This window comes from Lampris incognitus, chromosome 2 (genome assembly GCF_029633865.1).
Source record: "Lampris incognitus isolate fLamInc1 chromosome 2, fLamInc1.hap2, whole genome shotgun sequence".
NCBI classification, from domain to species: Eukaryota; Metazoa; Chordata; class Actinopteri; order Lampriformes; family Lampridae; genus Lampris; species Lampris incognitus.
This window is the reverse complement of record NC_079212.1, coordinates 29471054-29497530: the sequence shown is the minus strand read 5'-3', so window position 1 is coordinate 29497530 and position 26477 is coordinate 29471054. Positions and strand designations below refer to the sequence as shown.

The following is a 26477-nucleotide window of genomic DNA, read 5'->3' as shown; positions in this document are numbered from 1 at the left end:
CAATCTGCTCAAAGAAGTGCCCATCCAACCAATCCAACTTGTGGGAGCTGCTTCTGGAAGCGTGGGGTGCAATTTCTCCAGATTACCTCAACAAATTAACAGCTAGAATGCCAAAGGTCTGCAATGCTGTAATTGCTGCAAATGGAGGATTCTTTGACGAAAGCAAAGTTTGATGTAAAAAAAATCTTATTTCAAATACAAATCATTATTTCTAACCTTGTCAATGTCTTGACTCTATTTTCTATTCATTTCACAACATATGGTGGTGAATAAGTGTGACTTTTCATGGAAAACACAAAATTGTTTGGGTGATCCCAAACTTTTGAACGGTAGTGTATATATATATATATATTATTTTTTTAAACCGTTTAACTGATAGTATTAATCAGTGAAAATTCTTGTTATCAATTCACAGTTAATTACCCCAACACTGTTCTTAAGATTCTGCAATGTGGAGGCTTTGTAACCTTTTTTACAAGATAAAACTTAACGTTTCTCTTAATTATGATGTCCATGGTCAGACTTGAAGCTATACTGCAGTTCTCTGCGGGGGTCTTGGGTGCTCCCTGGGGCTGCTGGTTGTGCTTGGGATGGCTCGGGTTGTTGGGGGCAGGGGGCGCGGCTGTTCTCTGGGGCCCGGTTTTGGGGGCATCTGTGGGGATGGGACTGGATTCATACCTGTGGGTGTCTCTGGGGTTGGGTTTTGGATACCCATTATCCAAACCACTTATCCTTCTCTCAGGATCGCGGGGATGCTGGAGCCTATCCCAGCAGTCACTGGGGGGGGCAGGCAGGGAGACACCCTGGACAGGCTGCCAGGCCATTACAGGGGCCCGGTTTACATTCACACCTAGGGACAATTTAGTATGGCCGATTCACCTGACCTACATGGCTTTGGACTGTGGGAGGAAACCAGAGCACCTGGATGAAACCCCCGCAGACACGGGGAGAACATGCAAACTCCACACTGAGGATTACCCGGAACAACCCCCAAGACTGGACTACCCCGGGGCTCGAACTCAGGACCTTCTTGCTGTGAGGCGACCACGCTAACCACTGCGCCACCGTGTCGCCGCCTCAATAAATATATTGTTTTAAAAAAAAAAGATTCTGCAATGTGAAATGGAAATATTCACCACTAAAAAGTGTTGAACAGCAAACTCTTACTTGGCAATGTACTGCTCAAAAAAATAAAGGGAACACCTAAAAACACAATATAGACCTCGATGAATGAAATATTTCAGCTGAAAATCTTTATTTATTAGACAGAGGAATGTGTTTAGAGCAAAATAACCTACGAATGATCAATGGAAATCAAAATCATTAGCCCATTAAGGTCTGGATTCAGAATCATACTCAAAATCAAAGTGGAAAATGAGAACATAGGCTGATCCAACTTCTGTGGAAATTCTTCAAGACGATTCAAAATGAGGCTCAGTAGTGTGTGTGGCCTCCACGTGCCTGTATGCACTCCCTACAACGTCTGGGCATGCTCCTGATGAGACGACGGATGGTCTCCTGAGGGATCTCCTCCCAGACCTGGATCAGGGCATCGGTCAACTCCTGGACAGTCTGTGGTGCGACATCGCGTTGGCGGATGGTACGAGACATGATGTCCCAGAGGTGCTCGATTGGATTCAGGTCTGGGGAACGTGCAGGCCAGTCCATAGCATCAATGCCCTCGACATACAGGAACTGCTGACACACTCTGGCCACATGAGGACGAGCATTGTCATGCATGAGCAGGAACCCAGGGCCCACTGCACCAGCATATGGTCTGACAATGGGTCTGAGGATCTCATCCCGGTACCTAATGGCAGTCATGGTACCTCTGGCTAGCACGTAGAGGTCTGTGCGGCCCTCCAAGGATATGCCTCCCCAGACCATCACTGACCCACCGCCAAACCGGTCATGCTGGAGGATGTTGCAGGCAGCAGAACGTTCTCCACAGCATCTCCAGACTCTCTCACGTCTGTCACATGTGTTCAGTGTGAACCTGCTCTCATCTGTGAAGAGCACAGGGCGCCAATGGCGAATCTGCCAACCAAGATGTTCTCTGGCAAGGGTCAATCGGGCTGCACGGTGTTGGGCTGTGAGCACAGGCCCCAATTGTGGATGTCGGGCCCTCATACCATCCTCATGCATTCTGTTTCTCACTGTTTGAGCAGAAACCTGCACATTAGTGGCCTGTTGAAGGTCGTTTTGTAGGGCTCCGGCAGTGCTCCTCCTGTTCCTCCTTGCACAAAGGACCAGATAGCGGTCCTGCTGCGGGGTTGTTGTCCTCCTGCGGCCCCCTCCACGTCTCCTGGTGTACTGGCCTGTCTCCTGGTACCTCCTCCATGCTCTGGACACTGTGCTGGGAGACACATCAAATCTTCTTGCCACAGCACGCATTGATGTGCCATCCTGGATGAGCTGCACTACCTGAGCAACTTTTGTAGGTTGCAGATACCGCCTCATGCCACCTCTAGTGGTGAGGGCACTAGCAAAATGAAAAACTAACCAAAGATCGGCCAGAAAAGATGAGGACAGGCAAATGGTCTGTGGCCACCACCTGTAAATCCATTCCTTTTATAGGGGTTGTCTTGCAAATTGTCTAATTTCCACCTGGTGAAAGTTAGACAATTTACCAACAGGTGAAATTGATTCACAAATCAGTGTTGCTTCCTAACTGGACAGGTTGATATCTCAAAAGTGTGATTGACTTGGAGCTACATTGCATTGCTTATGTGTTCCCTTTATTTTTTTGAGCAGTGTATTTAACCAAACTTATAAGGTAACATTTGAGCTTAAAATAAAATCACTGGCGTCTGAAGTGCAAATTTTCAAACCAGTAGGAAGAGAAATGCACCGATTCCATGCCCCTCTTGGCTCAATGTTTTTTATTTTATTTCTATGGTGTTGAAAGTGCTTCTTAGAAACTGTTGACACAGGAATTACCAGACTTGATGAAAATGAACTGGAATACACTAAGGTGAAATGCTCTAGGTTATCCTACAATGAGGTCTTCCATAACCTATGAATAATTTGTGCTCTTTGAATTTTGTTTTTCAAGAATTCAACTACTGAACACTGGGTGGTTAAAGGGCTTCTAAAGGTTCATTTATAGAGAACATAATGCTCATGATGTATCAGGGGAAGAACCACAAATAAATGTGTAGGATTCAAGAAAATATAGACATACCCTCATTGCTTGCTTCATGGACAACCTATGACAGAATAGGGAGTACACTGTGTTACAACATTAATTTACCTTGTCATGTAAATTTCCACTGTTTCACCATTTAAAATTGTACTTTACTAATTTCTGATTAGCTCACCATCAATGACTCAAAAAAGTCTTCAGCAAGGTTCAGCAAGGTCTCATCCCTCTGTGGGCCGCCCTGGACCCAAAGTTGCCTGCATTTTTCAAACCAATTCACCATGTGCACAAAGAAACAGGATTCTATCAACAACTTGCCAGAGAAGATGTGTCTACTCATGATTTGTGTGCCTCAAGTAAATAGTGAGCGGCTGTTGATGTCTTGGAAGACTTATCTTTCTGACGAGGCCCTGGGCTACGATTCCTGATAGCCCCTGAACTCCAAATAGCGAAAGATTTTTTCCACACTTGTAGAGGATGGCGATACCTATACTGGCAGGTTTGGCTTCATTGTGATCCAAACTCTGGTTCAATAATAAATGCACAATTTCACTTTATTATAGACAACAACAACAAAGGGAAAATTAGTGTGGCATACAAGTGAGTATGCTGGGATAGATCTTACCCTGTTGACAAGTTTGTCCAATTTAGTGAGAAAACGTCTCGAACATTTTAATGTGGCGCCGTCCTGAATACCCCCTTTTAAGAACACATCCATTGCCTGGAAATTGCCATCTCCAAGCACCTCATCGATCAGCTTCTCTAGCTTCGCGTGAAAAGGGGTTTATCAAAATCTTCTTTATAGATTATCTTAACATCAAATTCTAGAATACCCAAACGCCAAGGTAATAGTTAATAAGTCTAGTTAAATATTGTGCAGTCCTACATAATTATATTCTATCAGAGTAAAATTGTTTTACCAAGCTTCTTACCCGCTGGTCCTGACCAGGTGCCATGCCTCTCACTGAAAAACAGGATTTGACAACGTGTTCAGACTCCAGTACGCCATGATGAAGGAATTAACGGCCAACATAAATCACCAGTTGGAGAAACGGCATTTCAGTGCCAAGATCTCAACCATCGCCATAGCCATTCATCGAGTCTGTAACCTAGCAGTTAAAATACTATATTTTACTCAGAATTTGAGCGTTACTTAACAATTAGTTGGGGGGGGGGGCACAGCTAGCTAACCTGTTAGCTTAGGGTCAACTGAAACGTTAGCTTTAACGCGCGAACTCAAAGCCTAACTTTAATTTACCAGTTGCTGGTATTTTAGAAGAATAAAAACGTCTATGATTAAATAGTTCGCTCATATGTGTGTACTGAACATAACACTTACTTCCGAGTTTTATGACGCCAGCAACGGTTTAATCTGCCGTGTTTCTTAGATGACCGCGAAATCGTCACATTTACGCACGCGCGCGCGTCAAAGGCGCAGGCGCACAAGAATCAGGAAAATTTACAAATCCAGCTCTCGTCAAGTCAATTTTATTTGTGTAGCCCAAAATCAGAAATTACAAATTTTCCTCAAGGGGCTTTACAGCAACACAACATCCTGTCCTAGACCTCGCATCGGATAAGGAACAACTCCCTAATAAAAACGCTTTAACAGGAATCACTGTGCTTTAATTCTAAAAGGTATAAACAGTGAAAGCATCCGTGATTTGCAATGACATTATTGTAACATGTATTACATAATGTAAACATTTGGCTCGAAAATTTCCGTTTAAAATATAGTACTCTGGATGTAAGGCAATTAAGAAAGGTGAGCTCCTACATTGTACACATTTTCCATATAAAAGACCCGACTGGTAGAAACCAGGGGGCGAAAGTGCTTGGATTAGAATTATTACTGAACATTTAACAGTGAGTGACTTTGTTCAGAGTTGTGTCAACTTCATAGATGCCGGGTTAATAAAGTACCCTTTTGTTGTAATAAAATGGACTCGGATGGATTGTGTGATCTCAGTAACAAATGCTCACTTTAAACAATGGCACTAAGATAAGAGTCAGATATTACTTAATGGACATTTCTTCTGTAGTTAGTACTTTGGCTTCATCTATGTAGAAGAAGAGTAGTCCAAACATATTTACCCTGAGCCTACAATAATTTGATTCAAATAAATCCCTTGGTGAAGCTACAATCCTGAAGACTGTCATGTTTTGTTTAATTTACTGAAAACATTGGTGATACTGATAAGAGTGTGACCACTCTAAATCCCAGATGTAGTAAAGGTCCTCTATAAGGTTGGTGTCTGCCATTGGCCTAGTTGTTAGTCACAACTTCTATTTTGAACTTGCTGATTGCTATCTTTTTTTTCTAAATGTGGCTACAATGGGGACGATGCTATGTGCTAATATCATTTTTACTAGGAGGAACTGCCCAATGGCAGTGATTAAAATGAGCAACTACAAAAGTATTTATACTTTGGATATTCATGGATCAGCTATTATCTAAAATTCAGTAGTGGTTATAGAGTATTAAAAACGAAATGTTTGAATGTAAACTTTAAATATTATTGCTTTAACAGAAGCCTGCCCATAATAAACTACAAACATGTTAACAATTACAATTAACATTATCTTATAGCAATTGAAAATGGCTAATTTTCAACGTCCAAGTGTCCCGAGTGAGCAACCTAGTGAGACAAGTTGCTGCTATGTGAAATATTACTCAGCATGTAAACAAATTCTAATGCTGCAAGGAAAGAGCTTGCTGTTCCTTTTCTGTATTTTTTCAAGCATCCTAAATGAAGTGCACCAGACTACCCTCACATTCTTTGGGCACTGTCAGCTTGTGATTATGGCAAACTAACTTATAGTTTTGGCCACCATTGTTGTCCCAGTATTCAGCCCCACAGACTTTATATTGGATGGCAAACTCCAACGCTGCTCCTGGCTGCAGGAATGGTGGGACTGGCAGGTGGAAACGAAAAGTGTCAAAACTGAGATGGCCTTCACTCCCATCCAAGGGCTTGGTGCTTCCGGTTACCCAGGAGGCTTTGGTCTCCGTATAACTCTTCCACTCTGTGAAAGTATAGCGTACACTGACTTCTTTCTCAAAGTCCAAATTGAGGACTTGGGTGATTCCAACGACGCCCAGCTCAAAACAGAGGACTCTTTCAAGGCAAACTTTCTGAAAGTGGAGCTGATCTAAAAACTCAGGCTGGTCGCCAGGCTGGTGGGCAAAAATTGGCTTCAGGTATGGCAAAGAGATTTCCAAGTGCCTTCCATCTGTTAACTCTGCACTCATCAACAATCTAAAGGCGACATGATAAGGGACAAACGGATCCTCTCTGGCTGTGAAGAGTTTGACGTCTTCAAGGTCAAGCCCCAGAGAGTCTATAAAACGCACACCAACACTACTAGTATGCTTCTTCCTCTCTGTGGCGGAGGGCAAAGAGTGGGACCGTCTTCGGATGATCGATTTGGGCATGGGTTCACAGGAGAGACCATGGCTGAACTCTAGATTCTTGGGCCGAGAAATTCTGGGGCTTGGGGGTCGAATTGGAACATTCTTCTTTTTTGCATCAGGCGTACTAGCGTGGAGCATTTCAGTCAAGTTGATAGTCCGGCAGGGCCTTGAGACATTGCTGCAGGGTCGAGAGAGCTCCTGCTCACATTTCTGATAGGGAATTCTCTCCTGTCCGATAAACCACCCTCTATCCATGTTCTGTGATAACTGGAACCCTGCTCACCTAGGAAGAAATTAGACGTGGCATGATGAACAATTCACGCCCCCAACGAAGCAGATAAGTCAAAATTGTATTCACACTAAAAGTAGAGGCTATAGGTCTTGTCGGAATACTGAAAAGACAAGTTCACACCCCCCCCTCCATACATAAATCTTTCTTTAACCATTATATCAGGGTTGTTTTTTTGTTTATTTGCTCGAACTTGCAGTGGGGAAGCGAGTGGGCGTGTACTGTACACAGACTAACTACGTTACGTGCAAAAATGCACGACCATATTTTCATCCATATCTGAAATTACATCTGAGATAACACTATATTTTGTTCTCGCACAGTAGTTAACATTACAACAGCTCACCACTGAACGATAAGAAGCGATTATCCGATACAATTTACAGGGTGAAGCCGAAACCTGACCTTCCATAAACAATATTTTAATACAGCTGCGCACTATCGTGCGTCATGTAGCCTGTATCGTCGGCCTTCGTGGAGACCTGAGATATATTAAATAATAGCGCTCATGCGTGCTTACCATAGCGCTTGTGCTGACATCGTTTTCTTTATAAATCAGCGTGTATCCGCGCAGCGACTAGGACCGTACCAACGGATCTGCTTCGAGGAAGTTAAATGGGAAAATGAGTTGGTTATTATCTATCAATGGTGTTTCTTTCAACTATCGGGCCCTTTCGGAGCACACTAATCCCCTGTTCCTTTTATGAGATATTGTTGTGAAAAACACGTCATGACATATACCGAATGGCGTTTAGATATTTCGTGTTTAAAATGCATCAAAATAGTTTGCACTTCAAGTCCCACAATGCTCGTCTGCTGCTACGACGAGTCTACAGAAACAGGCAGGGAACCAGTCAGCGGCAGGTAAACAAACCTTTTTGACAGGCACGGATAGGCAAACAAAGCGTTTTCACGGTACGACCTCATTGTATTATTAATGTCGATGAGGATGCCAGTCGAAAAACTGGCACGTTTACAATCTCAATTTCACTGAAAATAGGTTCCGTCACTGTTGAATAGAGAGACGCGACTCGACGACAAATACCACCACCCCCAAGAACGAGTAGGGCTTATTGCAGTGCAAAATCGACCTGCGCATGATGCACTGCAGCACTTGTGAGAAAATGCATTTTTTTAGCGTTGTTGTAAGAACAGAATCTGTGTTTCGAGATGTAGGTTGGGTTCTCTAGCTAAAGTGTTGTATTTTTTACACCGGACTGAAAACAACAGCACTCCTGCGACCCGCAGTATGGGACCCATGCAGGAGCGCACAGCATCCACGACACTGAAACGCGTCGCTTCCAAGGAAAAGATTCGGGGTAAAAACGCAGAAAATACTGGACCAGTAACAAGGTAGGCCTCATCTCTAATAATCTGCTGACACGTTTAAGACGGAATTGCATTTTTTTTTACTTTGTCTCAGAGGTGAGCTTGACTAACCACTTTCCTGTTTGTATAGTTCAAAGAAAAGTAACAAGGTGAAGAGAGCAGGGGGACAGGTGAAAAATGGCCTCCCAGGGCCAGGTCAGGATAAGGATACAGAGCCTACTGGCCAGAGGGTGAGTTATTGGTTGATGGGTGACCTGCAGTAATGTCCTACATGTTATATATTTAATATGAATCAGAAATTTAATATGACTTTGTGAAATAAAAAATATATTTCCCTGATCCACTCTGTTACATGATGTTGATTGTTTACAGGGAACTCAATCAAGAGGCGGTAGAGTCAAATCTGGCACCATACGAAATACAAGCAAACTATCCAGGTGTGTGGATCTCAATATTTGCTTAATTTACATTACCACAAAAAAAAAAAACTAGTTGAGACTTAAAGCCTCACACTCTTTACTTTCTACAGTCCTAAAGAGGAAGAAGTCCTGAAACCACAACTCTGGAAACACTCATCCACACAAAGGAAAGAAGAAAAACGAGAAATACAGCGGATGTCACCTTGCTACAGTGAAGTGGATCAGAATCGTGGGGGAATGGGCAGAAATCGGCGAGACCTCTCCCTACCTCTCTCCACAATTGCTGGGCTAAGTCAGGTGCCAACACATCCTCAAATTCAGTCCCACGGCCCTATCCCAGACACACTACAACAGCACTACAACCAGAGGGAAGATGATACTGACAGCGCCAGTGACCTATCAGACTCTGAGAGGCTGCCTATACTCCCCTCCCCCTGTACTCCCTGCACCCCTCCTCACCTCAATCTCAGAGCTGAGGTCATCAACACCAATGACTTCCCACCAGAATTCCCAGGACCACATGGGGCCTTGAGTGATGGGGATGAGAGTGAGAAGCCAGGCTACAGCTATCCAGACTTCCTTCCACCTCCATTCAACAGCTGGAGCCTGCGCCAGCTGGCAGTGTTCCTCCACACAGAAGGTCGCGGAGCCCCCAGGCCCAAGCCTGTAGGGCCCCTAGAGAAATACCTGGAGAGGCTGCTTCAGCTGGAGTGGCTCCAGATCCAGACCGTGCAGGCTGAGAGTAGTCGCCTGCCTGGAAGCCGTCCCAGGCCACAAGGTTTTCCCTCTGCCACTACTGTCCACACACCAAGGCCCCACACAGCCCCACCCAGTAGACTCAACTCCCCCAAAGGACTGCGACAAAGCCCACGAGCCTTCCCATTTATCCCCGTCAACAACCCTCTATCACCTGCCTCTGCCCAGCAGCAGCCCTCCCGCTTCCCAGTCTGTCCTCACTGTCACATCCGTTATCCGCTCTGCAATGGCAGCTGCTCAGCCTACGCCTACCAGCGGCACTCGCGGCTCAGCCCGCTGATGGAGCGCAGAGCCAGGCCTGGAGCTCCGGCCAAGAGGAGCAGCAGTGAGAGCCGGGCCACCTCCTCAGAAGGTAGGGCAACAGGAGGACAAGCAGGAATTGGAGGAGGCGTCCAGACCCCGGTTAGCCCCTCGGCGGGAAAGAGTCATCTTAGGCACATGCAGGCTGCAGGCAATGTCCGCAAGCCCTCTCTGGAACCAGGAGCTAGTACTAACAGCAAAGGTCAGGTGAAGAAAGGCCGCATCAGAGCAAACTCAGAGACAGATGTTAAAAAGGAGCCCAGTGGTGCTAAAGCAGCTAGCACAGAGAAACGAGTTTACTCTGGAAGTAAGCGAGAGGTCAGTGGCTCCAAAGGAGTAGAGAGGGAATGGCAGAGGGCAGATGCTGGAGGTCAGGTTTCTAAAACTGGCATGAAAAAAGTAGCTAAAGATCAACAATCTCTCTCCAAAGCCCCCCTTGGCAGTAAGCAAAATGGCAAAGCAAAAAATGTGCACTTTGTCACAAAGTAATCCACCTATACCCAAAACGTTTTACTTAATATTTACTGGGTAGAAGTGCTCAAATCTATGCTTGCTTAACGTGTATTAGTGTATTGCTAACATTATGTAACTATTCTATGGCAGTCTAAACCAGCCAGTTGTTTGCAGACTCGTAAAAGGTAAAAATAAATACCGTATTTCCCGGACTACAAGTCGCACCAGAGGGTAAGTCACACTCAGCAAAAAATGCGCTGTTGTGAGGAACAAAAAACACAATGTTAAGTCACTTTGCTGTATAAGTCGCATTTATTTGGTGGTACAGTATTTTCAATTGAGTCACAAGATTAAACAATACCATATAGTGGCCTCACTTGAAATGCAGCATTTGAAATTTGAAATGCAATACATTTTCCAACAAAATAACATTGTATAAGTCGCTCTGGAATATAAGTCGCAGGACCAGCCTAGTGAATGGAAAAAAAGCAGCAATTTATAGACCAGGAAATACGGTAGTGATAAATTAGCTATGATTTCAGCGCATAACACAACTCTTTTATAGAACAAAATTATGCAGAACTCATTAAGATGCATAGTACTTCTATAGTCATAAAGTTGCACTGTAACAAATCGATTTTGACATAGAAAACTTACTGTGATTCTACACAATACTAGGTTTTGTATTGCATAGCAGGACATCGTTGGACTGTGCAGTTATTTTTGTTAGTATATGCTATTAATGTTGAAATAGGTATGAAATTAGCATCTATCTTTTAACAGTTCTCAACAGTAGTCATTTTAAGTGTAGTTCAATCATCATGGAATTTTTGTCATTGAATAAGACCTCTGCCATTTTCAGTATAGTTTTTGATGTTGGAATGAATTTGTACTTGATTGACCTTACTTTTTTTCTTGACGTTGCTTTTCATCTACTCTTTGGTGCCTCATGTTTTAAGATGTGCGTTCAATTAAGTTATCATTGGCTGAAAAGAAAGATGGGCAATATATGGTGTTGTATTGTAACTAATGTAATTTCTTTCAGATATATCTGCGCAGTGGTTTGGGAAGTTTGGTTATAAGGGCTTATCATGTTTGAATAGGCTGGAATGGTCTATGACAATGTATTTTGCCTCAAGCTGAGCTCTTTCTGTTGTTCAAGCGAGACAGTGTAATGTTTGCTACGAATGTAAATGCATATTTTTTCAACTTTTGTATAACATAGTTCTATTTATGATAAGTGACGTGTTAAACATGTCTTGGTCATTATCATTGCTGTGTTTACATTTTAATGTGCAAGATGAAAAAGATTTAGCTAAAGAGCTGAATGTATATTTTCCAGTATTCCTGTGCTGCAGCGTTGGTCAATCATGTGATTCAATGGACTTTCCAATGTAGTCCACATCATAGCAGTTATGCTGTAACACAGGAAATGTATTGAATATCAGGCTGCATTCTTAAACAGTCTCAAAAATACTGTGTTTACATTAGAATGTCTTACCCATTTCTTGTAATTTACCATATGAATTTGATTCATGTTAACAATGCATCATTGTAAATATTGTGATGTGTATTCACATTGCACCTGTTCTCCAACTATTCATGTAAGTATCAAAGCCATAGATCAGGGGAAACGGGTGGCAGTCTTCATTATTGATGTGTATATAATCCTAACATGCACGTGGAAAGATTGTGGTATGTATTTTCTCAGTGTTGAATGCGAGTATTTGTAAAGCATAAAAATAAATATGTTTTGCACTCATTTGAATTTTTTTGCTGCTTTGAATGAGGAGCTGAAATGAAATGACAGTGGATACATTAATGCATATAAATGTGTATGGGATATGGATCATATCCTCTTCTGGCTGGGAAATGGTTTTAGAAGCTGTCGGAGCTGCTCCTCCCTGTCATTCACACAACCTTGAACACAGAACAAGAGCAAACACAAAAGCTTAAGATATATGTAGGTAAAAACACAGTAAGACCATATTAGAATAGCCAGTGAATTTGCATAAGAACCATAGTAATCACATTTTACATAAACATTAGAACATCTCTGAGCTCCCTGAAATGTCTTAAGTTGGGTGCAACAGCACTGCTATTGCAAACTTGTCAGCCAGGTTACCTAAATGAGTATTGGTGGTGAAACAAGAACTGCCCATTGTCTCAAGATTGACATCTTCTTTGAAGACCGTTCCACCATTCCACATAAGGTCAAAGCCACCAATTCTCTTCTCTCTGCCGGTCAGTCTGATGAAACAAACCAAAACTAATTAGGACACAGGATAGCACGGCCCAATGCTCGTTCATGGTTTGCTCCTTATATCCTCTTGGGCTCTTGGTAAACAGATGAATGAAAGAACAATGCTGGGTCACTTGTTTCTGTCACATTATTTTCACCAACTGATTAATGGAAAGAAAGGGAATGAAGGTGGCAAGTTAAGTAATGTTTCTCTTGGGTCCCCCCATCATGTCTGTAGCCTAAATACAAGCAATGATGTCATGATGCAGAAAAGAGGGCATCCCTACCTTAAATTTGAGAGCTAATAACTCTTCCACATGTAGAAGTTCAATCTACAATTTGAACACTAACAAACCTTAACCTTGCACATTTCATGGGAAAACCCCACCAAGTCAAATTACTTGTATGTATAAACTTATTCGGCAAATATGAACAGAATTTGATTTTGAAGTTCCTTTACCTTCCCTCCATGTCAACTATATGTAGTGTGTCTTCCAGGAGCCGACACTTCATCTCATAATCCTCTTGGCTACTAGCTGTGAGTGACGGAGAGGCATTTACTTCGATTAGCCACCTACAGGAAGATGAAAAATAGAGGATGATGACATTCACCTAACATTTAACAGAACCTTTGGTTACCCAGCGCTAAACCAATCCATAACAACGGGCATCTGTCATTGACACTGTGAGTGTAGCACATGAAACTGAATGGCCCTTTCAAAACAAATTTGCTTGAAAAAAATTGAGACATTTGCGCCTAATCATAAGGGTGATATTATTTATGACATGATCACAGCATACCTGCCAGATTTTTTTCCAGTACAATATGGATTTATGTAGTAATTGAAAGTCTGGAGTAAATTCTGAGACTTGACACTGACAGATTTACTGCTTTGTTTTGCACCATCTAGGAAGGCAACACAAGTGTCGATTGGAATGTGACACAAGCGTTGATTGAGATGTGTGGAGTGCATGTCTGTATGTGTATGTGGATATGCATGTCTGTGCATGTGCTTTTCTGTGTGTGTGTGTGTGTGTGTGTGTGTGTGTGTGCGCGCGCGCGTGCACGCGTGTGCGTGTGTACGTGTGCGAACATGCATGCTCATGCTCATGTGAATATGCACTTCTGTGTGCAGGTGACATCACACTTGTGTTTCTGTCTATGTGTACAGTGGGTATGTGAAAGTATCTATGTCTATATGCACACACACACACACACACACACACACACACACACACACACACACACACACACACACACATATATATATATATGCAAGTGCGTATAAGGTCTTACGGTTTAAGCTCCTGGTCCAGCAGAATGTCGTAGCCGTAGAGCTCAAAGCAGTGCTTGTCATTAATTATGACCTTTTGTACACTCTGGAGACTGCGGACAAAAATGTTGTCCATGTCCTTAAACAGGGTCTGCACTCTGTCTGTCCCATGCTTGGCAGTCAGGTACCTACGAAGCTGCTGCATCTGCCACTTACACCCCTATTTAAAGGTGGGCAGAGGAATAAAATGAATGTAAAGAGGGAGCCAGCATTTGAAAAAGAGATTTACAAGACAATTCCAGAAAATGATTTTTACCCTTGACAAGAGCTAGGGGGTTTAAACTACACACCTTTTCAGGATCATAGTCAGGTGCTGTTTTCTGAACAGCTACATTAGTGAGGTGCACATCTGAATAAAGGAATTAAGGAGAATATGGAGACAATAACTGTGATCAAGTCTTCCTTGAGAATAGGGATGGAGGAGAAGCTATCAAGAACAAGAGACTCTGAAATTGGGTCAAATGTGGGCTACAATGGCCTTTGTTGAATATGCCAAAAAAGATATCTTGACTTGTTAAAAGCAATATTGTTGCTATTCCAATGTAAAATTCAGGACCAGGGCAACCTGTTGACTCAGGCAGTTATGCGCAAACTATGTAGGCTTAGGTCTGATTGCAGAGTCCTGGAGTGAATCCTGCCAAGGCACCTTTGTTACATGTCTTCTTCTCTTGTCACACTGTTTTTCCTGTCCGTCTCTACTATCCTCTCTAATAAAGAGTTGAAAATGACAAAAACAAATATTTTGAAATAAAATTCAGGACCAGACTGTGAGGTAAGTACAAAGCGTGCACTAAAATTAATGGTGCTTTATGTAAGAGTTTGAATGAGATTATGAGAGGGATACACTGGTCATCAATACTGCTGAGAGAGAAGCGGGTGCTGGAGAAGCGGGCAAAGCCATCTCTATATAACCAGGCCTTTAATGGGATATACTGAAAGACACATACACACACACACACACACACACACACACACACACACACACACACACACACACACACACTCATGCATGTGCATGAATGCACACATAAACACACAGAGTTACAATTTGCCCCAGGGAACAAGAGAAAAGTATGACTCATCATACAAAATAAAGTTCCATACTTACTGATGTTACCAGCACATAAACTCTCAGATCAAATTTTCTGCCTGTGGGAAATAAAAACACATGAAAAATTGTGGGATGGGCAGCCTGCTTAATAAATCTACACTGACACGGTGTGCTAAGTACTAATTTAATGCTCATTCTATTTACCCGATTTATTGTCCTGAAGCCATATTTTTAAATTCATGTCTGACATTTTTATTGTTTGTCTAATTTCATTGTTTGTTTAATTTTGTTTTATTGCTTGTCCAGCTCTTCATGTCTTAGTTTTAAAGTGGTTTATCAATACACATTTATTATTGTCAATAATTACCACTAATGAGGTAGGGGTTCTCTATGTAACGCTGTGCTACGTAGCTTTCCACTTGAGTTTCATTTTTCTGATCTTCTGAGCGTGTTCCATCCTGTGTAAACACATTAATATTAGTAATGAGAGATGAGAGTATGTGTGTGTGTGTGTGTGTGTGTGAGAGAGAGAGAGAGAGAGAGAGAGAGAGAGAGAGAGAGAGAGAGAGAGAGAGAGAGAGAGAGAGAGTGCTTGTGAATTTTTTTAGGCTCACTCAGTTCTTTCCACCATCTCCTCAATCTTCTGCAAAATCATCTTCATGCAGAATAAATAAAAACATTTTACTAACAAATGTCATTCCTTTATTCATTCACTGCCTTCATCAAATCAACATCATTGTTTTAACTGAAAGAATTGAGTCTATTACCTTTTTCCAATCCATGATGTCCTTTAGTTTTCTGAACAGGAAAATACCTTTTCCTTGAGATCTTGCCACCTAAACAAACATACCACAATGAAATCTTAAATGTATATATAGGTTCAGTGGAACATTCCTTTCGTTTCATAAAGTGCCACAGTAGCACAAGGTTAGTACACAGACAGCTGCACTAACATCCCTAAATCTGAATGACTTTTTTATTTTATAGTGATTTCCTCACCATGACTAAAGCTGGTATAGATAATAAATGATGGCTGGATGGATGTTGTACTTGCATGAAATCTGCAGTCTACTCCAGCTCACCGGTTTCATGATCCAGGTGCTGCCAGGACTTCTTTTGAACTCCTCTACAAAGAGATGATACTCACTGGGCAGTTCAAAGGTGCGGGGGAAAAAGTCACACTTGGTTGCTTCTATGCGACCAGCTTCCCTTTCGAGGTTTTTGCGATACCTTTTCAAATTTTTCACCATGAGGTTTTTGCGGGTAAGCTAATTCATAAAACAAAGTTGAAAACACGGTGTAAGTTGTTTTTGAATAATGTCTTTCATTTAACATAAATAATTCCTTGGCTATGGCATACATATAGCAACTCCTGGTTGTTATCGCATAACATGTACACATTATTTACCCACCTCATAATGATTGCGAAAGTGGCATATCCTTACATGTTCCTCCATGTAGGAATGATCAAAATTTTCTCTCAACCATCCCACATCACACCAGTTGAAGTCCCACTCTCCCTCACTATTACAAAGCAAAATGAAAAAAAAACATACAATGAGAACTCTTCTTCTTCAACAATTAGCCAAAATTATAACAGAAGCACCTCTTTTTAGATTATTTGGATTCAGTGTAGTAAAATATTCCGGTATGAATTATTCCTTCAAACATTCCTCATCCCACAAGTAGAAGAATGCCGCTGTAATGTACTGCAAATTCCTCTTTAGCAAATTTCCTCCTTTTCTGTGATTCCTCTTTTAACATTCTCAAAATTTTACATTGTTAAATACCTCTCTTGTAACCATCCACACAAGATACAATAAGCGTAACGTTGCAATTTTTCCACACACGTCTCACTCACTCCTTCACTTCCATCCAGCCTGGTCTGTGGCGGAGAACTTCCTGGATGGTGTTTAGCAGGCCACATTTATACCGCACACAGCTTCGACCTTCCCTGAATCGAAATTGGACATGTTTGTTATTTCTCACCTTTACTGTTACTATTTGATATATATTCTCAGGTAACATATAAAGCTAAACAACTAGGTTAGCTATTTACACCGCAAACCATCTTTACCGCTCCACTTTCTTCTGATAGCCATATGCACCTTTGTGTCCTGAAGTCTGCAAAGGTGAATAAAGCAAGGCACAGGCTAAACCACTGAGGTCTCAACAAAGGAGGCAGTTAATTATTAAGTCTTCTCATCCTATTAGTTAAACAACGGTCCTGCTGATAATCAGTAAATAAGACATTTACTAGCTAACGCTAATAAAAATTCTAAGATGGAGTTTGCGTCAGGTAGCTACCGTTACCTCGACAGCAACAATTTATAATAGGATTATAAAATTAGCGTCATTCCAGGCAAACAATCTGACATTCTTAACCCAATCGCCAAATCACAATCACCGTTTACCTTGTTCTTTGACATTTCTGGGGACAGCTCAGTTAAGGCCAAATAACCACATACTAGCTAAATGACAGGCACAGTCACACCAGTAGAAGGCTGCTGGTAGGGCTAGAGAGGTTAGCGCATGTCCTCACTTGTGTTTGACAACACGTGTCGTCATGGTAACTACAGAGCGCCGACAATCAGAATGACCTCTGTTGCTTTCCGTAGAAACAGTCGGGCGGGGGACATATTCTGTGCATGAATAAGAAGCCGCTGTATCGGTACCGCAAACGCGTGACTCACAACCATATTGAAACAATTTGCATTACATTTTTCCTCACAGTTTAAATTTAAAGAATAATATGCTGTAAAAGATATCAAATCGCTAAATATGAATAGCAAAGACCCAATAAAGTACACTATTATATTTAGGCATGCGTCCAATCGCTGTGATACAATCATATGTTTGAATTATGTTTCAGTTAAAGTTTAAATTTATATTTTCTTAATATTTAGTAGTGGTACAAAATGTTTTGTAGGCCACTTATACATAGATATTTTCAATAGTTTGTTTGTTTTTTGCTTTTGTTTTTTTACATTAAGTGTACGTATGTTCTTTATGTGTGGAGTGTGGCCACTGGCAATTCATATCCGTAGGCATTTCCATATTATATTTTGAGCTCCAAAATATTTCTTTCTAAGTATGACAGGGTTCAGTTGACAATCCCAGTTGTCACAGCGGTCAAAGATCTCGTGGGTTTAATTTGCCTACAGAAAGGGGATTTCCCATGATTGGGTTGCAACCCCGAGACACCTAAATGATCTACTGTTAATGTTCAGAAATGTGAGTGAATAGCCCGATACGTGGTGCGCGTTACATCAGAAATCCCATCTGTCTTATCAGGTCTATCTGTCTTATAAAACCATAATTTCCATGACTGGAGACTTCTTGTGCATACCGCACAACTGATGTCACGACGCTACAAGACAACAGGCACCTATGGATTACCCCACTTAAAACGAGAGGACTTTGAACTCCCCTTGTCTGTACAAATGTGTTTTGCTTGTTTGTTTGTTGTTGTTTTCTCTCTCTCTGATTGACAATTGTATACCTGTTTGTTGCAAATAAAAAATGTCTTGAAAAAAAATGAATGGATGACGCCAGTGTGGTAACTTTCATAATGAAGATCACCACATGGGGGCAACAAAAAGTTTGTCTGGCGAGAATGATTGCGTCTCAGGTGTGTGTTCGTGTTAGGAAACAGTCTAAAGCTGAAGTGTGCTTGAAGTGTAGCCTTCTGCACTGGGGTGTAACAGGCACCTTTCCTTTCGTCATGGCTAATTAATACCTCATGGGTCAATTTGGTGACAACGTCACACTTGTCTGGAGACTACAGCATACTCTCATTTGGACATTTCCTTTAAAAAGAGGGACATTACATCTCTTAAAAACATCTCAGTGACCCCGTTTCTTTTACAATCAATATTTAGTGAGGCGATCTTTACGGTTCACTGTTTTATCTACTGGTTTCTGCCACCTTGACCTCATGAAAAGTATGAAGTTAGACAAAAATTCCTTTCAGCGGCATTGAAATGTCCTAGTCTTACTCATCCCTGTTAAAAGACATCGCCAGAGCCCTCGTCAGTCTATGCACTTATCGTCTTAGCTTTCTACATCAACAGCCTCTTTCAAGCTTCGGATATTATTGTTGCCATTACCGCGTGAGGTGATTAATGATGAGATAACAGCTATGTCAAATTCCTGAGTAAAGACAAATAAACGTCTGCACTACTGCCTCCCAAGATGTTTCTCCGCCACCCACCACTAATAAAACACCAAGCTGTACGTTACGCCTGGACATAAATAATGTGGACACGCAAGAATTAAGACCACTTAAAATTGAGTTTTGATGTGCAGCATGGCTTACGCCCCAAACAGATGGTGTGAATGGCAAACCCCCTCAGTTGCATAACACAGGCCGGGCCTCTCAGCTGGGGAAATTGGTCAAGGGCATAGGTTTGATTTCAACATTGGTAGGGACATTTTTGAGTCATTTCGTCTGACCAACAGTTTGCAACCCCCCACCTATCACACCTCAATAGCAAAGCAATGATAGGATGCTAGGTAGAGCACTAACAATAACTCAGGTTCCCACTCACCCCCTTAAGCCCTTCGACTGTCCATGGACTGTTCTGGCTGTCTTGGTGAGGAAGAAGGACGGTGGCTGGTGGTTATGTGTGAACTATCGACGCCTTAATGCCGTCACAAAAAAATGAATTTTTCAAATCGATGACGCCCTCAACCACATCGCGGGGTCCAGCTGGTTCAGCTCCCTCTTCCTGCACAGTGGCTATTGGAAGGTGGAGCTGGCCCCCAATGCAAGACCAAAGACCACCTTCACCTTTGGGCAGGGTCTGTGGCAATGTATTAATATCTCAATTGGGCATTTATCTTGACAGAATATAGAGTTTAAAAACCGTTAGTCATTTTGACTGCCCATGATCGTTTTAGGTAGGAGTGAAATCCCAGTTGTTTTAAAACATTCTTCACATTGCTTCCATTTGGTTGCAGGTACAGGTCCCTCACCTGGAGATGGGTTGCTTTAAAATAAGTTTTGTTCCTTCTGCCATTGAAGTTTTAAACTCACGGAACCTCTAAATCAGAATTGGGCAATCTTATCCAGAAAGGGCCAGTGTGGGTGAAGGTTTTTGTACCAACCAAGCAATTCCACACCTGTGTCTCCTAACCAAGTTCCTCAGCAAAGACTCTACTGGTTGATTAGTGAGATCAGGTGTTTAACTGCTTGGTTGGAACAAAAACCTTCATCCACACTGGCCCTTTCTAGATAAGATTGCCCACCCCTGCTCTAAATGCTTGTGTTAACATATTGTTGTCTCCTTGTTCTCTATCCATATCCTGTGATATGTATAGTATTATGTGTACATTCATTCAGGCCCAACCACAGAAATGGCTGGGCCCCTGAAAAGGTCCAGTGAATGCCCCCCCCAACTGCTTTACTCATATCAACACATGCACATGGTCTCTCTCTCCTACTAAACACATATACACATAAACTGAGAGAGACTCAGTAACCACACACACACACACACACACACACACACACACTACAAATTTGAAATTGCAATTTAACAGCCTCAGAGTTAAAATTAACACTGACCTAATGTTTATATGGGAACCACCTTGAAAGTGTCAGATTAACCCTTCTAAAAGATGTGAACATTATAAACTCTATGACAGTGTTACTTAACAAACTTTTACAGTGTAAATTATTAACACCATAATGGATAACAACACCACTGGTCAGTGTTAAAAATTCACTCATTAGAGACACTCAGGGAGTAACTGACCAACACTACACCAGCGTTCATCTAACATTTAGGGGTGACAGTCCTTTAATTTCCATCCATCCATCCATCCATCCATTATCCAAGCTGCTTATCCTACTCAGGGTCACGAGATGCTGGAGCCAATCTCAGCAGTCACTGGGCAGCAGGCGGGGAGACACCCTGGACAGGCCACCAGTCCACCACAGGGCCGGCACATTCACACCTAGGGACAATTTAGTATGGCTGATTCACCTTACCTACATGTCTTTGGACTGGGGGAGAAAACCGGAGCACCCGAAGGAAACCCACGCAGACACGGGGAGAACATGCAAACTCCACACAGAGGACGACCTGGGATGATCCCCCATGGTTGGACAACCCTGGGGTTCGAACCCAGGACCTTCTTGCTGTGAGGCGACCGTGCTAACCGCTGCACCACTGTGCCGCTTTTTGCCAGGATTTAATCCATACAAAAATTTAAGGTGCTGAATTAATGCACTAGGGGCATCATGCTGCAACGATCAACAAACATGGCACCTATACATTGTTCAAGAACTTGGCTCTTAGTGCCTGTTCATGAACTTGGCTCTTAATTCTTTTACCTTTGGGCTTTCTTTAGTAGTGTTGACATTGATACTGTAGACTGTTACAGTCCTTTAATTTATCACTTAAAATTTACACTAAACTATTGTTGAATAATGTACTTATACAGGGTAGATGGTCTAGAATAGTGTTAAAATGTACATTCTGTAAGTTTAGCCCTCCCACCACCCATGTGCAATAATCACTCCAAATAGGTACGCAATGAAAGAAAATTTATATTTTACTGTAACATGGGCTTCACATCATATTTGACAAACAGGGCACTCATGTAAAAAAAACAACCTGTAGTGACCTTGTACAATAAAATACTGCCAAAAACACGAGGTAGCTCATAACAGTTGATTGCTCTATACATGCAGCTTTCGGGCGCAACATATAAAAATTGGTCTGTACTATAAGGGACATCAGAGGGCTTAAAGTATCGGATGAGGTGGAATGATTGAAATATTATGCACTTGGTCAACATTTAAAGCACGAAAACGCTCTAAAAATGTAGTCTCAATTTCTGATACCAAAAAATAGACTTAATTTCTCAGAAAAATGTAAACGATCTTTCTGAACATTGGCATCTCATGAACAAAATCTGTGAAAACAACAAGACCTGTGTGATATTCAGTACCATTATGGTATCCCAAGTTGTGAACTTATTTCACTTGACATATAAATTTGAAAGTGTTCTGAAATCAAATCATTATTTTCAACATCAGTCAGTATTTTTGTTTTGACTGGCCCAGACTCGATACCTTTGGCAGACAGTGATTCCCAATTATAGGCAACAGCTATTTGGTGTTTCTTGGCAAGGGACTTTGTTATGTTCTTGAAATACCTCATACTCAAAACATGTAAAGGACCAATTTTGAGTATACATTCAGGATAGTGGACCATAAAGTGATGTTTTAGGATCAATTTATGTTTAGGGTACAAATCTCTAAATAACCGATGATGCTTGTCAATAAATTTTTTTAAAAATAATGTCATTCCCTCTGTAATATATACGGAAAGTACAATGTTAATGATATGCAACAATACTATCAATAGATGCCAGTGTCTGTCACCTTCTGGGACAACATCACCGAAGATTAGTCTCTCTCCGTTTGCAGCCGAGTGTTGAATGTGTCTGACTGATGTAATGTTTGCATTGCTTGAGCCCATGTTAACACTACTATGACAACTATTTAGATACTTTCAAAAACCTGCAATGAACAGCCTTCTTGAGCATAAAAAAGAACAACATTTTTGCCAGGATTTGATCAGTATAAAAACTTAAGGTGCTGAATTAATGCAGTAGGTGCATCATGCAACGATCCACAAACATGACACCTATACATTGTTCATGAACTTGGCTCTTAGCTCCTGTTGATGAACTTGGCCCTTAATTCTTTTACCTTTGGGCTTTCTTTAGTGGTGTTGACATCGATACTGTAGATTGTTGTCTGGAGGAATGTGTACAGGTTGCTGAGAGCGTTTTCATAGCTTACACTGAAAATGAAGTGCACTTTAAAGAGTTGATCAAAGGCTGCCAATGAAGTGGTTCCCTGGCAGGGGATGAGCTTTTTATCCATCATGATGCAGAGAGTGCTGATGGCCTACTTCCTGGCCCCAGAAGCAAGGAGGTATGGCTGCTGATGCCTCTCCTGGTTCCCTTGGTGTTTTTCTAGGCTCCTGCAGGACTGAGGGGGGAAAATTACAGTTACGTTGTAATGTGTTCTTTTAGTCTAACCAACATTTTCTGCTTAAAGCACATACTGTGGCCCACTACATACCATGTGAAACACAGCTCGGTGGCCCATAGCTTGGGATGTGCTTATCTTCGTTGCTTTCTTTTTCATGGACTGAGGTGGTAGGATTTGCAAGAGCAGTAGGAAAGATGCCATATGACTGTCCCACCCTGTAAGAAGCAAAAAAGTCCAGCTTCAGCTTTATTTGAACCACAATTATGTTTTTTATTAAAACCTCAATTTAACTTTCTGCCCATGACATCTTCAGGCTTTCTGGCCTGTGTTAAAGACCCCATGAAACGGCTAGCAGAGTGCTATTTGATTCCGCAAATTGACGTGTTTCCTGTAAAAACAGGAAGCTAGGGAGGAACTTGTCACAGATATTTGGCATTTACAATAGCAATAGTGCGTGATGTACCACAGATGGAGGGGGGGGCATGAGATGGTGTTTGACGCTGTGCCGGAAGGCAGGTGGGCAGCATTGACTCTGGATGTACACCGGGCCCCTCTCGCAGATCTTCCTAGCTGAATCAACCCACTGGGGGGTTGCAGGAGCTAGCACAACCAAAAACACAGTAACAACCTATAACTTCTAGCTAGCTCATAGATCCTGTGCGCTGGTCGGTAAATGGCACGCTTCATAGTCATGGGAAGGGACCAGCGGCAGAGCGTGGGTCTCAGCACAAAGGGGGCGGAGCGGACACAATGCAATTAGCTTCTTCTTACTTTCTTGCTTCTTGCGTTTGAATGAGCCTGGTTCATGTTTTTTCTTCTCCATTTTGAAGTTCCCTCAAATTTATTCATAAAACTGTCCAGTTCTGTCAAGTGTAAAAATGCTTGCACTGTATTTTTTATCATTAGCCGACTTTACGAGTGTGTCACTGAATGCGTCAGAGTCCCGAGACCCAGTGCGTTCACGGGCGCTCGTAAACTCGGCAACAGAGCTCCAAACGGGGCCCCCGACCTTGTGGGCCCTGGGGCGACCGCCCCCATGCCCTCACTCTGGCTCCGCCACAGGGAGGGACATAAAAACTCAAAAAGTGCTTCATTGGATGCAAAATTAGTAAATGCTCCCGAGTGCAGGATAAGTCATTAACATTTTATTATCATTTTCTAGGAAATAACAAACTCTAAAATACCTACAAAACAACTTTTTTGGTGTCAATGTTGGGCCAGATACTGCCGTATAGGTGACGATCAGTGCAAGACGTGATTTGATTTCATGGGGACTTTAAGTTACATCATGTCATGTGCATAAACGACAGGCAAGGGAGTCGCGATTAATAACGTGCTTTATTCAGCCATCTGCTTCCAGTCCCCGACCCGGACAATCCCCAGAATGCCCCAGTACAGAACCGCGCTAAAACATATGGTTGCGTGCCCCTCCTCTTACGTACACAGCATGCTGGGCACTGTAGTTCTCATCACATCTCCCTCCTTTTAAAGAACATGTATGTTCCAATGGAAACAATAACATTGCTAGATTATAAAACATAGCAACAGCAATACCATATTAGCAATTTGCTAATTAACAGCATAACCAGCTAACAATGAAGACATGCACTTCAAAATTCAAAAATTAATCTGAAGGCTGGGGTAGACTGCCCAGCCCTTCGACTGAGTGTGGGGATTATTCTGCCCCATTGTTCACTCAGTATCTAAACATCATACCGCTTCGGGGGTTTTACAACTCTGCCACTGGAGGTGATGGTGAACCCAGAGGGTCTTGCTGGCACGTCCGGCTCCGTTGGAGTGCCCGATGAGGTGGCAACCGGTGGGCTGAGTTGTTCCTGCTGCAAGTCATTGCTGTCTCTGGCTGGTTGGGTTGCAACAGTTGCACGGGCAGGCACGGATTGCAGGTGCCTGCGGTTCTGTCTGAAGACAGCCCCATCTTCCGTACGCACCGTGTAGGAGCGTGGTTCCCCTGAGGGATTCACCACGACTGCGGGCATGTTCCACCCCTTTTGCCCGTCTAGTTTGACTCGTACCCTCTCACCTGAGTGCAGTTCGGTTAGGGCACGTGCAGAGTGTCTCCTGTCGAAGAAAAACTTATAAGCCTCTTTTGTCCTTCTGTCATTCTTCTCCACCTCCTTGTGGTCGAAGAGCTGTGGCTGGAGTTTCCTCTCCAGCACAGGCATGTTGGTCCGGATCTGGCGGCCGGTCATGAGCTGCGCGGGGCTCGCACCTGTGGCAGCAATTGGTGTGGCGCGGTAGCACATCAGCGCTAGGTGAGGGTCAGGCTGCTGCAAAATTCTTTTGGCCGTCCCGACGGCCTTTTCGGCAGCTCCATTTGCCTGGGGGAAGTGGGGGCTGCAGGTTGTGTGGCGGAAATCATAGTTCCTACAAAACTGCCTAAATTCGGCTGACGTAAACTGTGTGGCATTGTCACTAATGAGTTCCCCAGGGACGCCCCATCGTGCGAACATACCTTTCAGCTGCTCAATCACCTGTAGACTGGAGGTGGTCCGTAGCTGGGCGATCTCAATGTCCCTGGAATAATAATCAACCACTACCAGGTAGTTTTTTCCATCCTGCTCGCAAAGGTCTGCCCCAATCTTGTGCCATGGGCCGGGCGGCAGTGGTGTTGTACGTAGGGGCTCTTTGTACTGTGAGGGCTTATTGATTTGGCAGAATGTGCACTGTGTAACTTTCCGGTAAATGTCCGATCCGATGCTGGGCCACCAGACAGACATCCTGGCTCTTTCACGACACTTTGTAAGGCCTTGGTGCCCTTCGTGAATCCTGTGTAGGATGTCTTCCTGATACGCGGGGGGAATTACAATCCTGTCTTGGTACAGGAGCAGCCTGTCTGCCTTGGACAGCGATGCCCTCGCAGCATGGTAGCCATGCAGATAAAAGGGCACGTGCCTCGGCCATCCCTCTCTGGTGTACCCGATCACCCTCTGCATTGTGTCGTCCTGACGCGTGGCCTGCTTTAGTATGTCCAGCTTCGTGCTCGACACCGGTTTGGTTTCGATCACAGCTTCGACATGCGCACGCATATCCCCGTCTGTGTCTGCCCCGCGGCCGTCCTGGAGTGGGTTCCTGGAAAGGGCGTCGGCCACCACCAGCTGTGAACCCAGAACATACACTGCTCTGGGGTTAAAACGCATTAGACGAATTAGAAGCCGCTGGCATCTCGGCGGCACTTTGTCCAGATCATATGCATTAATGAGGGGGGCCAGGGGCTTGTGGTCTGTCTGTAAGCTAAACTCAGCTAAGCCTAACAGATAACGGGAAAACCGCTCACAGGCCCCCACCCCTGCAAGGCATTCCCTCTCTAACTGAGAGTATCTCTTCTTTGCATCTGTGAGAGTTCTGGAGCAGAAGGCAACAGGCTGAACTTTGTCCCCCTGAACCTGCAACAGTGCTGCCCCCAGCCCGTAACTACTAGCGTCTGCGCTCACAATGGTGGGCCTTGCTACATCATAGTATGCCAGGGCAGGAGTGGAAGACAACATTGCTTTTACCTTGGTGAAGGCTTGCTGTTGGGGCTCCCCCCACTGCCACTCTGCGTCTTTCTTCAGCAGCTCACTCACCGGGTGTAGCACTGATGACAGTTCGGGTAGAAACCTCCCCAGATAATTTACCATACCCAGCCACTGTCTCACCTGAGGGACATTCTCGGGGCTCTGCATGTCTGAGATGGCCTTCACCTTGCCTGGATCTGGTTTGATGCCGTCTTTGC

General features: G+C 43.1%; 4 protein-coding genes across 4 annotated transcripts in view; 1 reads left to right on the top strand and 3 right to left on the bottom strand.

Moving 5' to 3' along the window:
- The window catches only part of sycp2 (synaptonemal complex protein 2), a 49482-nt gene extending 45360 nt beyond the window's left edge, over window positions 1–4122 (bottom strand). The window contains 5 exon segments of the mRNA XM_056299195.1: window positions 3185–3209; window positions 3321–3425; window positions 3538–3666; window positions 3768–3908; window positions 4075–4122. Coding sequence (XP_056155170.1) covers window positions 3185–3209; window positions 3321–3425; window positions 3538–3666; window positions 3768–3908; window positions 4075–4098 — 424 coding nt within the window. The 5' untranslated portion in view covers window positions 4099–4122.
- Window positions 4123–4621: 499 nt separating this feature from the next.
- Window positions 4622–7495, bottom strand: ppp1r3da (protein phosphatase 1, regulatory subunit 3Da). Its single transcript, XM_056274727.1, has 2 exons — window positions 7193–7495; window positions 4622–6840 (listed from the first exon to the last, which is right to left on the bottom strand). Exon 2 carries the CDS (start codon window positions 6810–6812, stop codon window positions 5889–5891), a length of 924 nt encoding a protein of 307 aa, XP_056130702.1. The 5' UTR covers window positions 6813–6840; window positions 7193–7495; the 3' UTR covers window positions 4622–5888.
- Window positions 7496–8101: 606 nt separating this feature from the next.
- fam217ba (family with sequence similarity 217 member Ba) lies at window positions 8102–11865 on the top strand. Its single transcript, XM_056274710.1, has 4 exons — window positions 8102–8199; window positions 8306–8405; window positions 8548–8612; window positions 8705–11865. The coding sequence occupies exons 1-4, from the start codon at window positions 8105–8107 to the stop codon at window positions 10137–10139; spliced, it is 1695 nt and encodes a 564-aa protein (XP_056130685.1). The 5' UTR covers window positions 8102–8104; the 3' UTR covers window positions 10140–11865.
- Window positions 11866–11952: 87 nt separating this feature from the next.
- Window positions 11953–17159, bottom strand: ttll9 (tubulin tyrosine ligase-like family, member 9). Its single transcript, XM_056275115.1, has 14 exons — window positions 17145–17159; window positions 16808–16854; window positions 16592–16684; window positions 16143–16254; window positions 15813–15998; window positions 15498–15566; window positions 15098–15188; window positions 14788–14828; window positions 14524–14611; window positions 13970–14028; window positions 13643–13839; window positions 12806–12919; window positions 12229–12353; window positions 11953–12023 (listed from the first exon to the last, which is right to left on the bottom strand). Exons 1-14 carry the CDS (start codon window positions 17157–17159, stop codon window positions 11953–11955), a joined length of 1308 nt encoding a protein of 435 aa, XP_056131090.1.
- Window positions 17160–26477: the final 9318 nt, after the last annotated feature.